The sequence below is a fragment of the Lepidochelys olivacea genome (genome assembly GCF_965140295.1).
Source record: "Lepidochelys olivacea isolate rLepOli2 genome assembly, chromosome: 9".
Classification (NCBI taxonomy): domain Eukaryota; kingdom Metazoa; phylum Chordata; order Testudines; family Cheloniidae; genus Lepidochelys; species Lepidochelys olivacea.
In genome coordinates, this window is record NC_140419.1 from 50,602,617 (window position 1) to 50,616,949 (window position 14,333).

The window sequence follows — 14,333 nt, forward strand, 5'->3', positions numbered from 1 at the left end:
TGCTATCTGATCTTAGGCAGCTCTTTACACTCCTGTGTCTGAATTTCCACATCTGTAAAATGGAGGTTCTTTTATATCATTAGAACCGTAGAACTGCAAAGTAGTCGTGTTTAATATAAGAAAGTATTTCCTTTTAAAAATTGAGGCATTTAACCTGTGGAATTTATTACCACTAGATATAATGGAGGCCAAGGGCCTAGTAGGATTAAGAAAAAAATTAGACATTTATATGGCAGAGAACATCTATGGTTACGTTAGACAGGATTTAAAAAAACAATTAGAAGAGATATAAGCTTTTATGCTTCAGGACATAAGCCAACCTCATTTCAGTTTGCATGCTCTTGCAGTCTGTTCTTAAAATTGGAAAGTTTCCATCTGGAGCAAAAAGAAAAATCCAGCATTGCAGCTGGACAGGTTGTGGTTAGCTGCTGCTGCTCATTAAATAAAGAGATAAATATTTAGGCAAGGCCCCTGCAGCTGGTTAACATGGTTAGCATCAAAACCACTGCTTTGAAAATGCCCCTTCCTTTCCTAAACATAGTATTTGGGGCTTTTCCTAGTCAGTTATTGAAACTCAATCCCAAGAGAGAATGTGTTCAAAAATGTAGGAAATTGCGTCATAAAACACTTAAGCTTATCCAAGTAATGATAATGAATTCACTTACCACGAGGGAACTGTAATAAATAGGATGGGTGAGTTCAGGACAGAGAATGTTTCTACCATCTCTAATAGAGGCTATAATAGCAGGGTGGATTTGATTTAAATCAAACTGATTGAAATCATGATTTCAATCACGAGTCAGGAAGACTTCATTTAGTCATGGATTTCTACATAAAAGTGCATTCTTGTTAGTTGTTATAACCTTAATACATATACTTCACAACTCAGAGATAGATGTAGGTTTCATTTTTAGAAGGTACACACTATACATTTTTTAAGTGATTTATTTTGAGAACTTTTCAGATTAGTTTTACAGCTATATCAGAAAATGAATGATTGTTTGGTTATCTCATTTATCAAAGGTAATTGAAGCAGATATTTATGAAGTCATTGGGAGGTGAACTATCTCCAATTCAATAGGTTGATCATTAATATTTGGAGGATTTTCTTGCCATGCTATATTAGGAGATCACCAGACAGACATTTAGATTATTTAACTGAAACAACAATGTTATGTATTCTGGATTTTTTGTCTTCAACAGCAAACATATAATATTATAACAAAACAAGCATATGAATTTTTTAATTTAAATATTCACGTTTTTTAAAATCAGGTTTGTTTTGGTTAAAATTGTTTTTAACTAAAATAGTTAAATGAAATATTTTTTAAAAAAAATTAAATCGACTGTCAGCCAGGTCAACACGAGAAACTTAAAATATTGGCTTCTGCAGCTAACTCAGTTCTCTTCACCGTCATTTTCCTGTTTGTTCATAATCTGGAGAAGAAGCTTTCCTGCTTTTTCAGGTCCCAAAAGATTTCTCAGTTTGGAATGAATTAGTCCAAAGGAAGAAAATATTTTTCTACACGGGCAGAAGAAGCTACTGTTGTTACAAGTGAGATTATCACTTCAACAGTCTCTGAATCCAAGTGCTTAAGTGAGTTCCACCAGTTCACTGGTGTGACTTTCTTTAAAACATCATCAGCAAACATATATTTCTTGAATGGTTCATCCTTAGCTCTGAAGTTTATTATAGTTGGCATTATGGAGAGATGATTGCTGGATGTCCATGTCATAGCCAACTCCTCTTCTTCAGTAGTTAAGGTTTGACCCTCGTATCGAGTATTGAGACTATTTGCAAGAAAATGAGCTGGAGATAGTGCTTGTCCCATTCGTTTTTTTAATGCTTGTAATTTAACTCTGTCATTGCATATTTCTCTTTTTAAGATCTCACTCAATTCTTTCCAAATTTCAACAGCATCAGCAATAAAACAGCTATTTCCATGCATTTTGTTCAAGGCTACAGAAATAGGCTTCAGGATACTCAGCATGTGTTCAACATTTCTCTTAAGCCCAATGTTGGGAACTTCGGCTGTGACAGTGCCGTCTATCTTTTTACAATTTTGTTCACAAACTGTCATCAGATTAGTCCAATTCTTGATATAGTGCTCAAAATAGTCCACTACTGAGTTCCATCGCGCACCTTGTGGGAGAGTTATCTTGGTTCTTCCGCTTTTTTCAGAGCAGCTGCTGCAAAGTGGTTGTTACGGAAGTATTTTGCCAAAAACATTAGCCTTTATTTCTCGAACACTGAAGTCTTTGGCTAGGAGGTGCATCAAATGAGCACTGCAAATGTATATTATCATCTTGGGACTCTCTTCACAATAATGTCTTCTCACTTTGTATACATTTGCAATATTGTCTGTGACCAAGCTGCATACTAGACATTTGAATTTTTTTTCAGCGTTTGTTATAGCTTTTACTGCTACTTCTTGTAAGTATTCTGCAGCGTATGCATTTCCTGATCATAGAATCATAGAATATCAGGGTTGGAAGGGACCTCAGGAGGTCATCTAGTCCAACCCCCTGCTCAAATCCCCAACTAAATCATCCCAGCCAGGCTTTGTCAAGCCTGACCTTAAAAACTTCTAAGGAAGGAGATTCCACCACCTCCCTAGGTAACTCATTCCAGTGTTTCACCACCCTCCTAGTGAAAAAGTTTTTCCTAATATCCAACCTAAACCTCCCCCACTGCAACTTGAGACCATTACTCCTTGTCCTGTCCTCTTCTACCACTGAGAATAGTCTAGAACCATCCTCTCTGGAACCCCCTTTCAGGTAGTTGAAAGCAGCTATCAAATCTCCCCTCATTCTTCTCTTCTGCAGACTAAACAATCCCAGTTCCCTCAGCCTCTCCTCATAACTCATGTGTTCCAGACCCCTAATCATTTTTGTTGCCCTTCGCTGGACTCTCTCCAATTTATCCACATCCTTCTTGTAGTGTGGGGCCCAAAACTGGACACAATACTCCAGATGAGGCCTCACCAATGTCGAATAGAAGGGAACGATCACGTCCCTCGATCTGCTCGCTATGCCCCTACTTATACATCCCAAAATGCCATTGGCCTTCTTGGCAACAAGGGCACACTGTTGACTCATATCTAGCTTCTCGTCTGCTGTCACCCCTAGGTCCTTTTCTGCAGAACTGCTGCCTAGCCATTCGGTCCCTAGTCTGTAGCTGTGCATTGGGTTCTTCCCTCCTAAGTGCAGGACCCTGCACTTATCCTTATTGAACCTCATCAGATTTCTTTTGGCCGAATCCTCCAAATTGTCTAGGTCCCTCTGTATCCTATCCCTGCCCTCCAGCGTATCTACCACTCCTCCCAGTTTAGTATCATACGCAAATTTGCTGAGAGTGCAATCCACACCATCCTCCAGATCATTTATGATGTATCAGTTGTTTCTGTAAGGAAGACATTCCCTTCTTCTGTTGTCAGACAAGCACATACAACAGGATCATTGTGGATATTGCTCCATCCATCAAGACTCAGGTTAACAATTTTACCCTCTAGACCTTTTGCATACTGCTCAATTTCTCTTTCATACACTTTATCCAGCAATTTGCCTGCGACGTCTGCTCTGTTGGGTGGACTGTATCCTGGTCTTAATGACTGAACCATGTTAATAAAGTGTGGGTTCTCGATCATACGGGAAGGAGAGTTTCTTGCATAAAAAAAACAGGCATTTTTTTCATCAATTACCTCTTTTTGTAATCTTCTGGTTCTTATCACAAACTTATCTATGGTTGTTTCTGGATGATAGAGATTTTTTTTTCTTTGACAACTGCACAAGTAAGCGTCTCTGATGGTATCTTCTAGACTGAGCACTGAGTCCCATTGGGTATATGGAAAGATTAACCTAAATAATCTATACAGAAGCCCCAGGAACCCTATAAAATTGGGTCCCTAATACATGAACTATTGGAACTCATTTACAAAACTTTCCTTAAACGTTACATGAATATATTGTCTCATACTATAGAATTAGAATTTTTAATCCCTATTCCATGATGAGATATCTTTGAGCTATAATGTATCTTAATTAAAACTGTCTTTAGATAGCTTTTTCCCTCAAAAAGCATTTTATCAAAAAAATCTGATTTAAATAAAAAATAATTATTTTTTATCCACCTTATATAATAATGAATATTATTTGCTATATAACAGCTAAGGGTATGTCTACACTATGAAATTAAGTTGATATTATAGTAGTCGATTTTTATAAATCAGTTTTATACAGTCGATTGCGTATGTCCACACTAAGCGCATTAAGTCGGCGGAGTGCGTCCTCACTACCGTGGCTAGCATCGACTTACAGAGTGGTGTACTGTGGGTAGCTATCCCACAGTTCCCGCAGTCTCCGCCACCCATTGAAATTCTGGGTTAAGCTCCCAATGCCTGATGGGGCAAAAACATTGTTGCGGGTGGTTTTGGGTACATGTTGTCAGTTGCCCCTCCCTTCATGAAAGCAACGGCAGACAATCGTTTCACACCTTTTTTCCATGCGGACACCATACTGCTTTCAGCAGACGGTGCAGTAGGACTGCTAACCGTCGTCATCCACAGCTTCCGCTGCAACTCTGCTCTGCTGCTATTGTCTCAATAGTGAATTTCTCCATGTTGTCTGTCATGGGCTCCCGGGTACGTGTGTTCTTCCTCGGGAAATGTGTGTGTTGTTAACCTTCGTCCTCCACCTCTTCCGCTGCAACTTTGCTCTCCTGCTCTCATGAATCCACCTCGCAAGTCATCTCATCGTTCTCTGTAAATATCTATTCTCGTGGCATCTGTCGTCAGCCACCGCTTCCGCTGCAACTCTGCTCTCCTGCAGACGCCATACCATGGCAAGCATGGAGCCCACTCAGATCACTGTGGCTGTTATGAGCATTTAAACACCTCGTGCTTTATCCTGCAGTATGTGCAGAACCAGAACCTGCAAAAGCAGGCGAGGAGGCGGTGGCAGCGTGGTGACAAGAGTGATGAGGACATGGACACAGACTTCTCTCAAAGTACGGGCCCTGGCAATTTGGACATCCTGGTGGCAATGGGGCAGGCTCATGCTATGGTACGCCGATTCTGGGCCCGGGAAAAAAGCACAGACTGGTGGGACCGCATAGTGTTGCAGGTCTGGGATGATTCCCAGTGGCTGCGAAATTTTCGCATGCGTAAGGGCACTTTCATGGAACTTTGACTTGCTTTCCCTGCCCTTGAAGTGCAAGAATACCAAGATGAGAGCAGCCTTCACAGTTCACAAGCGAGTGGCGATAGCCCTGTGGAAGCTTGCAATGCCAGACAGCTACCGGTCAGTCGGGAATCAATTTGGAGTGGACAAATCTACTGTGGGGGCTGCTGTGATCCAAGTAGCCGACACAATCACTGAGCTGCTGCTATCAGGGGTAGTGACTCTGGGAAATGTGCAGGTCATAGTGGATAGTTTTGCTGCAATGGGATTCCCTAACTGTGGTGGGGTGATAGACGGAATGCATATCCCCATCTTGGGACTGGACCACCTTGGCAGCCAGAATGTAAACTGCAAGGGGTACTTTTCAATGGTGCTGCAAGCACTTGTGGATCACAAGGGACGTTTCACCGACATCAACGTGCGATGGCCGGGAAAGGTACATGATGCTCGCATCTTCAGGAACTCTGGTCTGTTTGAAAAGCTGCAAGAAGGGACTTACTTCCCAGACCAGAAGATAACTGTTGGAGATGTTGAAATGCCTATAGTTTATTCTTGGGGACCTAGCCTTCCCCTTAATGCCCTGCCTCATGAAGCCATACACAGGCACCGTGGACAGTAGTAAGGAGCTGTTCAACTATAGGCTGAGCAAGTGCAGAATGGTGGTAGAATGTGCATTTGGACGTTTAAAAGCACGCTGGCGCAGTTTACTGACTCGGTTAGGCCTCAGCAAAACCAATATTCTCATTGTTATTGCAGCTTGCTGTGTGCTCTACAATCTCTGTGAGAGTAAGTGGGAGACATTTATGGTGGGGTGAGAGGTTGAGGCAAATCACCTGGCCCCTGATTATGCGCATCGAGACATGAGGGCGATTAGAAGAGCGCAGCAGGGTGCGCTGCGCATCAGAGAAGCTTTGAAAACCAGTTTCATGACTGGCCAGGCTACGGTGTGACAGTTCTGTTTGTTTCTCCTTTATGAAAACCCACCCACTTGGTTCACTCTACTTTCCTGTAAGCCACACGCCCTCCCCCCTTCGATCACCGCTTGCAGAAGCAGTAAAGTCATTGTTGTTTCAAAATCATGTATTCTTTATTAATTCATCACACAAATAGGGGGATAACTGCCAAGGTAGCCTGGGAGTGGTGGGGCAGGAGGGAAGAACCAGGTGGGGTTGTGGATGAGGGGAGGAGGGAAGGACAAGGCCACACTGCACTTCAAAACTTATTGAATGCCAGCCTTCTGTTGCTTAGGCAGTCCTCTGGGGTGGAGTGGTTGGGTGCCTGGAGCCCCTCCCCCCTTCCCGGTTCTTGGGCTTCTGGGTGAGGAGGTTATGGAACTTGGGGAGGAGGGCGGGCGGTTACACAGGGGCTGCAGCGGCGGTCTGTGATCCTGCTGCCTTTCCCGCAGCTCCACCAGACGCCGGATCATATCCGTTTGATTCCCCAGTAGCCTCAACATTGCATCCTGCCTCATGTCATCACGCTGCCGCCACCTCTCATCTTACTCGTCCCTCCTGTCCTCGTGTTCATTTTATGCTTTCCTGGACTCTGCTATTGTTTGCCTTCACACATTCTGCTGAGCTTTTCCGTGTGGAAGGACAGCATGAGCTCAGAGAACATTTCATCGCGAGTGCTTTTTTTTCACCTTCTTATCTGCTCTAGCCTCTGGGACGGAGATGATCGGGGGAGTGTTGAAACATTTGCAGCTGCGGGAGGGAAAAAAAGGGAGAGTAGTATTTAAAAAGACATTTTAGAGATCAATGAGTAGACTCTTTCATGGTGAACCAAGCTGTTAACATTACGTAGTATGTGTTTTCGGTACAAGGTCGCATTTTGCCTCTTATTTTGAGGGCCTGCCGGTTTGGTGTGAGAGATCTCACGCACACAGGGCTGGGCAACAGAATTCGGCTTGCAGGCAGCCATGGTAAGCCACAGTCTTTCGGCTTCTTCAGCCTTCATAACATGTGGGAATGGTCTCAAACAGCAGCACTGTCCTTTCCCATACCAAGCACCCATTGGGTTGTCCATTTAAAAGGAGGGACTGCGGTTTAACGTGCAGCACAAACACAACTAACCGCTCCCCCCCCCCTCCAATTCTCTAGAATGATTGCTTCACCCCTCCTCCCACCGCGTGACTAGTATCGGAGAAGATCCCTGCCAGCCAAATGCGAACAGCTCAGCGTAAGTGGCCTCCCCCCAGCGCGTGGCTAAAAGCAGGGATGATTTCAGCCGCAGGCAAACAGCACAGCAGGAACGGCCACCTCTGAATGTCCCCTTAATAATGTCCCTGGAAGATTTCCGCTCCATCCCCAGACACGTTAACAAACTTTTCCAGTTAGCTGTACTGGCCGTGAATGCATCCCAAGTCTTCAGGGTGAATTAATCATTAAACACGCTTGCTTTTAAACCATGTATTATATTTACAAAGGTACACTCACCAGAAGTGCCTTCTCCACCTTCAAGGTCCGGGAGCCCAGGTTGGGAGGGTATTGGCTCCAGGGTGATAAACAATTCTCGGCTGTTGGGGAGAATGGTTTCTCCGCTTGCCTGTTGTGCGCTATCCTCCTCCTCCCCAAAATCCCCATCCCTGTTGTGTGAGACTCCCCCCTTGCAGGTGTCCACAGACAGGGGTGGGTTAGTGGTAGGGGCACCCCTTAGAATTGCATGCAGCTCATCACAGAAGTGGTATGTCTGGGGCTCTGACCTGGAGCAACCGTTTGTGCCTCTGGTTTTTTGGTGGGCTTGCCTGAGCGCCTTAATTTTCACGTGGCACTGCTGCAGATCCCTGTTATAGCCTCTGTCCATCATGCCCTTGGAGATTTTTTTCAAATATATTGGTATTTCACCTTTGGAACGGAGTTCTGATAGCATGGATTCATCTCCCCATACAGTGATCAGATCCAGTACCTCCCGTTCGATCCATGCTGGAGCTCTTTTTCGATTCTGGGACTGCATGGTCACCTGTGCTGATGAGCTCTGCATGGTTACCTGTGCTGATGAGCTCACCACGCTGGCCAAACAGGACATGAAATTCAAAAGTTCCCGGTGTTTTCCTGTGTATCTGCCAAGTGCATCTGAGTTTGAAGTGCTGTCCAGAGTGGAGCATTCTGGGATAGCTCCCAGAGGCCAATTCCATTGAATTGCGTCCACACTACCCCAAATTCGACCCGGCGATGTCAATTTCAGCGCTCATCCCCTCCTTGGTGAGGAGTACAGAAATAGATTTTAAGAGCCCTTTAAGTCTGCAAAAATGGCTTTGTCATGTGGACAGGTGCAGGGTTAAATCAAACTAATGCTGCTAAATTCAACCTAAACTTGTAGTGTAGACCAGGGCTAAGTATCTTCATCCATAGGTCTCAGTACTTTGCAAAGGAAAGTAAGTGTCATTGTCCCTGTTTTACATATGGGGAAACTGACCGATGGAGGGAGTGACTTGCCCAAAGTCACACAACAGGGCTACAACAACACTGAATACAACAATAGGGAAATGGCAGAGTGGGAAATAGAATTGGGTTTCCTGAATCTCAGGCCAGAGGCCTATCATTTGCCTGCACTAAGGGGAAAAGATGTATTTCTCAGGTAATCTGTCTTTAATAGTTTTGCATACCTTCAAATTAATTGATAAATGTTTAATAAAGTTTTCAGAAGGTGTATTGTTCAGCAGATCATTTGAGAACATAATCAGGGTTGATTAAAATGCAGATTCTTGGTATGTTTGTACACTCGCTATAGTGAAGTCAAAGTTTATTTGACCATAACTATTTTATACCTAACAAAATGACCCTAAACCTGAGGGGGAAGCAGAAAGAAGCTTTTGTGGGGGCTGAATGATATTGAATAAATTAGTTCCCAGGAGAAGGGGAATATAGTTTCAAAGACTTTGGTTTTAACTGGATTATTCTGGAGAATTTGGAGGGAAACTGCAGGGGGTGCTTGTAGGACCACTAGGGGCAGCTACTCTGCATGACAAAGGAACTGCAGAGAAGTTTAACTGTCCATGAAGAGACTGTCTGGTTGTGGTCACTGCATGATATCTCTATAACTCTTTCTATGGACAGTTTCATCCTGAGTGATCATACATCAGTGACTCACAATGAGTATGACATTAGTGACTGTTGCTATAACAACAATAGTCCTCCAGGGCAGATTGAATTTTCCTCCAGGGCAGATTGGAAGAGGCCCTGGAGGTTTTTCAGCTTCCTCTGTAGCATGGGGCACGGGTCACTTGCTGGAGGATTCTCTGCTCCTTGAAGTCTTTAAACCACGATATGAGAACTTCAGTAGCTCAGACATAGGTGAGAGGTTTTCACAGGAGTGGGTGGGTGAGATTCTGTGGCCTGCGTTGTTCAGGAGGTCAGACTAGATGATCATAATGGTCCCTTCTGACCTTAATATCTATGAATCTATGAAACCTTTTCTAAAAACTTGGGCATCCGCAACATGCATTAGTGGTCATTGTGTGTACCAGAAATGTTCAGGGGAGACACTGTATTTGCATGTGAATAGATCTTTTAAATGGGGTGGTTATTTCATTCTAAGCTTAAAAACAAATTAGAAAATCTGAACTCTTAACACAAACAAAATTTAAGAGTGCGTAAATGGCTCCAGGGATTAGTAATGGGTTATGGAGCCTTCTGCCTCTGGCTGCAGTGGCTAGTGATAAGATACAATAAAAGATCATGAGCTTGTGTTTTTACAAAACCTGCATTTGGGATCTTGTTCAAGCTGTGTCCTTTTAAAATCATGTAATGTTGATTGCAATCTTGTTTTTTAGTCCACTTCAGTTCTGATGTAATTTTAACAGCTAATGCTTCACAAGCTAACATAAAAACAGCCATACTGGGTCAACCCAGTGGTCCATCTAGCCCAGTATCCTGTCTTCTGTCAGTGGCCAATGCCAGGTACTTCAGAGGGAATTAACAGCACAGGTAATCATCAAGTGATCCTTCTTCTATCAACCATTCCCAGCTTCTGGCAAACAGGCTAGGAACACCATGCCTGTCCATCCTGGCTAATAGCCATTGATGGACCTATGCTCCATGAACTTATCTAGTTCTTTTTTGAACCCTGTTATAGTCTGTCCTTCACAACATCCTCTGGCAAAGAGTTCCATAGGTTAACAGTGAGTTGTGTGAAGAAATACTTCTTTGTTTGTTTTAAACCTGCTGCCTATTAATTTCATTTGGTGACCCCCTAGTTCTTGTATTATGAGAAGGAGTAAATAGCACTTCCTTATTTACTTTCTTCACACCCGTCATAATTTTATAGACCTCTATCATATCCCCCCTTAGTCATCTCTTTTCCAAGCTGAAAAGTCCCTGTCTTATTAATCTCTCCTCATATGGAAGCTGTTCTATACCCCTAATCATGTTTGTTTGCCCTTTTCTGTACCTTTTCCAATTTTTTTGAGATGGGGCAACCAGATCTGCATTCAAGATGTGGGCATACCATGGATTTATATAGAGGCAATATGATATTTGCTTGAGATTAATGCTGTATAGCATTTGAAAGCTGGGATTCCCAAATGGCCTTTAAATTGTATGAACTCTAGCAGTGTGAGAGAATCCTGGAAGTGCAAAAGAGGGGTACCCTCTCCCCGCAAAATAATCCAAGCATAAAATGGCTATCAGAATGATGTGAGTTCAAGATCCTGCAGCTTTCCTCTCTCAGGACTAGATAGGCCTAACCCCACACAGCTGCCTTGTGCTTGCTCCCCTAATGTGATGCGCACCCATTTCTGTTGAGAAGGGGAAGGACAGAGCCTAGCCCGGTGAGGTAAAGGGTTGAGTCTGCATCTTCACAAATACCTTATTTTGTCCCATAGGATTTCACCCTCACTGTCCCCAGTACCTTGTGTTGGTATGGTTTTCTTTGGGGTAGGAGGGCTATACAGTGCATCCTTCACAACTCCTTTCATAGCTATTAACTCCTAACTAGGCCCTGACTGAGCAACAGAAGTCTCATTCGCTGTTCTCTCAGCACAGAGTCTGAGATCTGAACACTGTTCTCCCTTTCAGAAGTGAAAAATCCAGCCTAGAAGGGTGCATGTAATTGTGGGAAATATCAAAAGTATTCTGATGTTGAGTTGATAGGCTCAGAGCTTCCACAGGCTGTGTATAATACCATACATTGGTGATGTCATTTACTAACTTGACATTGAACTGTACTTGGCAAGACAAAGAGAAATAATTCTTTGAACCCCTTGGCTTGACTCTTCCCCTTTGAATCCTATTCCTTAATGGCTTTCCTTGTATTGTTTTTTACGCAGAGAGCTGGCAGGCTAGAGAGCCTCTTTTGTAAATTCCTCTTCCAAGTGTTCCACAGGGCTAAAATAGTTCAAAAGACTGTGTTTCAGGGTATACCTAAGCTTTTCAACTCAAATCAGGGTAGCTCGCTACGAAGTTTTTATTCTGATCAGAAATTAGTTAAATTGCTCTCACATCCTCTAGATATTGGAGACTTTCTAAGTGATTACTACAGTAGGACATGTTTCAGAGTAGCAGCCGTGTTAGTCTGTATTCGCAAAAAGAAAAGGAGTACTTGTGGCACCTTAGAGACTAACCAATTTATTTGAGCATAAGCTTTTGTGAGCTACAGCTCACTTCATCGGATGCATGGAGTTCTTGCCTCAGGATGCTCATCTTATGGGAGAGTCTGAAATCAGGGGGCCATGGATTTAAGTCTACTATAGCTTGGTGAATCAGGAATTGTCAGCTGTCTATGAAGCTGCAGATGAACTGTGTCGTGATGAGGTAAAGGTTTGCTTTAGTCAGGCTGTGACTGTCTGGAGACAGGAAAGACTCCTTGACTAGTCAGCCAGTTGTTCAAGGCTGTTCTGTGGTTCTTTTCTCACATTTCTTAAATTGTACAGATAGGATGTAGTCCTCAGCAGCTGCAGTACAGTATGCAGCTATTCCCATCAAATCTTTCTGCGTCCGTTCCTCCTCCTCGCTGTATTCTGGCTTGTGTTTGGGGTGAAGATGTCATCAGTTTTGAATTAATGCAGTGAGGCCATGGGAGTAAAGTCTTTCCCTGTTCATTGAACTTTGATAACTCTGTGTGCTAATTCAGAATATCCCACCCTGAAAAAGCGTGCATGTTTTCTGTGTTTGGGTGGAACAGTGGTTTTTCTCCTTAAAGTTCAAATTGTTGTGTATTGGGTTTCAGGAAAGGTTTTTAAAGCCAGGTTGGCTAGCAAGTCAGTGATTGTGTTAGTTCATGAAGTGGTTTCGTTCTGTGAGCTTGATGTGTTGGTGTTTCTTCTCTGGAAGACTCAACCGATGAGGAGAGTAGACAACCAGTAGGAGGAATCAGAACATTCCCAAGTTTTTCCTGATATCTGATCGACTGTTGCTGCTTGTCAGGAATTAGCATGCTGAGCTACAGCAATCCAATTGATAGGTTAAATGTCTTATTCTTTGAATTTTAAGTAATATAAAGAAACTACTGTATCAATAACAATCTTCTTTTAATTCTGAATTTTAGAGTTAACCCTGAATCCACCAGAAGGAATAGTAGCAGGTAAGGAGCTATATAGAACTCATGTTATGTAGGTATGTGTCATTGACTGTTGTTCGTAAAGCAATGATGTATCTTTTTTTTTTTTTCTTTAAATAGGGCCTATGAATGAAGAAAACTTCTTTGAATGGGAAGCCTTGATCATGTGAGTTGATACTCCTTTGGAGTTAAACTTCATCTTACATTTAACTTTTTGGACTAGCTTGTCATAAAGGAGAGCATTAATACAGAAAATCTTAATTCAGTCTTGTATATTCTTGCGTAAAAGAGAACTCCATGCAATCTGCTCAGTCCGTATTCAAAGGGGGAAGTTGGGAAACCTCTCTGCCATCAGACCATGATCTGGATTTGAAAATAGAACACTTGCACTTGAGTCGTCTTATGCTGATGGTCATATTGTTGAAGGAATAAGAAAAGTTTGTGACGTTGGCCCAGTGAAGTAGTGTGCTGGGTGTAGTGGCATACCCCAGGGATCATTGCTGGCACTACATCTACTTAATGTGTACGTAAATAACTTGGAAAACAATGAGTTGCCTGATTTGCAGACTGTGAAAACAGGTAACTAAATTCAACAAAATAGGGACAGATTTCTCACATTATAAGCAGAAGAAGACAGTTTGCCAGTGTTACATCTGTTTTCCTTTTGTCTCCAAAATTAATTTTCGTTTTGTCCCCTCCAGCACTTAACCAAGGTGCCAGAATGATCTGGCAAGCTCCACATTTACTGTTATGGAGCATACAGGGTCCATAGGCATTGTTTGTAGAACATATAGATGCTTACTTAGGGCATGTCTACACTTGCCATTTAAAGCGGAAAAAGTCCCTTTTTTGTACAAAAACTATGGAAGTGTCTACACTTGCCAGTGACTTTTTGCAGTGAAACTAAGTTGTTACACCACAAAAAGAAAACCACCTCCACGAGAAGCGTACAGCTCTTACTGGTGATGCTTTTGAGGTGATGTGCAAGTGAAGACGCATTCTTCCTGTTTACACAGCTTTTAGCTTCTGGAGGATATCCCACAATGCCTAGGTGACCACTCTAGCCAGCAGCTCTGCTGCTCCAATGCCAGGTAAACAGACATCCACTCCTCCTCCTGTAAAGCCCCCAGGAAGTTTGAAACTCCCCTTCCTGTTTTCTTGGCAAGTACTCACTTATCTGGCCCGGTGACAATGCCTGCTCCATGGAGCAAACGAACCCCTGCATGGAGCAATGCTGAGCTACTGGAGCTTATCAGTGTTTGGAGAGAGGAGACTGTGCAGGGACCCAGGATGCCCCCATCACCTCCCCCTCTCCCCTTCCCACAAGACCCATCATGAAACTGGAGAGAGCTGCACTGTGGGATAGCTGCCCTAGAGCGCAGTGATGGAAGTGCTGCTAATGTAAACACTGTCTGACACCTCAGGAATTAAGTGAGTACACAAACCAGTGCTTTACTTTCACTCATTCCCTGTCACTGGTGTAACTTATAGCGCAAAAACTCTGCAAGTGTAGACATACCGTTAGCTTTCTGGGAGGAGCTCAGATAATATAGGGGTAGGCATGGTGTAATCAACACCTTAAACTTCATCCAGAAGTCAGTGTGTAGCCCATGAAGATCACATGGCACAGATGTAATATGCTGTGTGTGGAAAGCTGCTCT

At 43.1% G+C, this 14,333-nt stretch overlaps 1 protein-coding gene across 1 annotated transcript in view; it reads left to right on the forward strand.

The window, feature by feature from the left end:
• UBE2G2 (ubiquitin conjugating enzyme E2 G2) overlaps window positions 1–14,333 on the forward strand; it is a 55,902-nt gene that overhangs the window by 14,028 nt on the left and 27,541 nt on the right. The window contains exons 2-3 of the mRNA XM_084640081.1: window positions 12,661–12,696; window positions 12,793–12,838. Of these exons, the coding sequence (XP_084496207.1) occupies window positions 12,661–12,696; window positions 12,793–12,838 (82 nt within the window). The remainder of the gene's footprint in view (window positions 1–12,660; window positions 12,697–12,792; window positions 12,839–14,333) is intronic.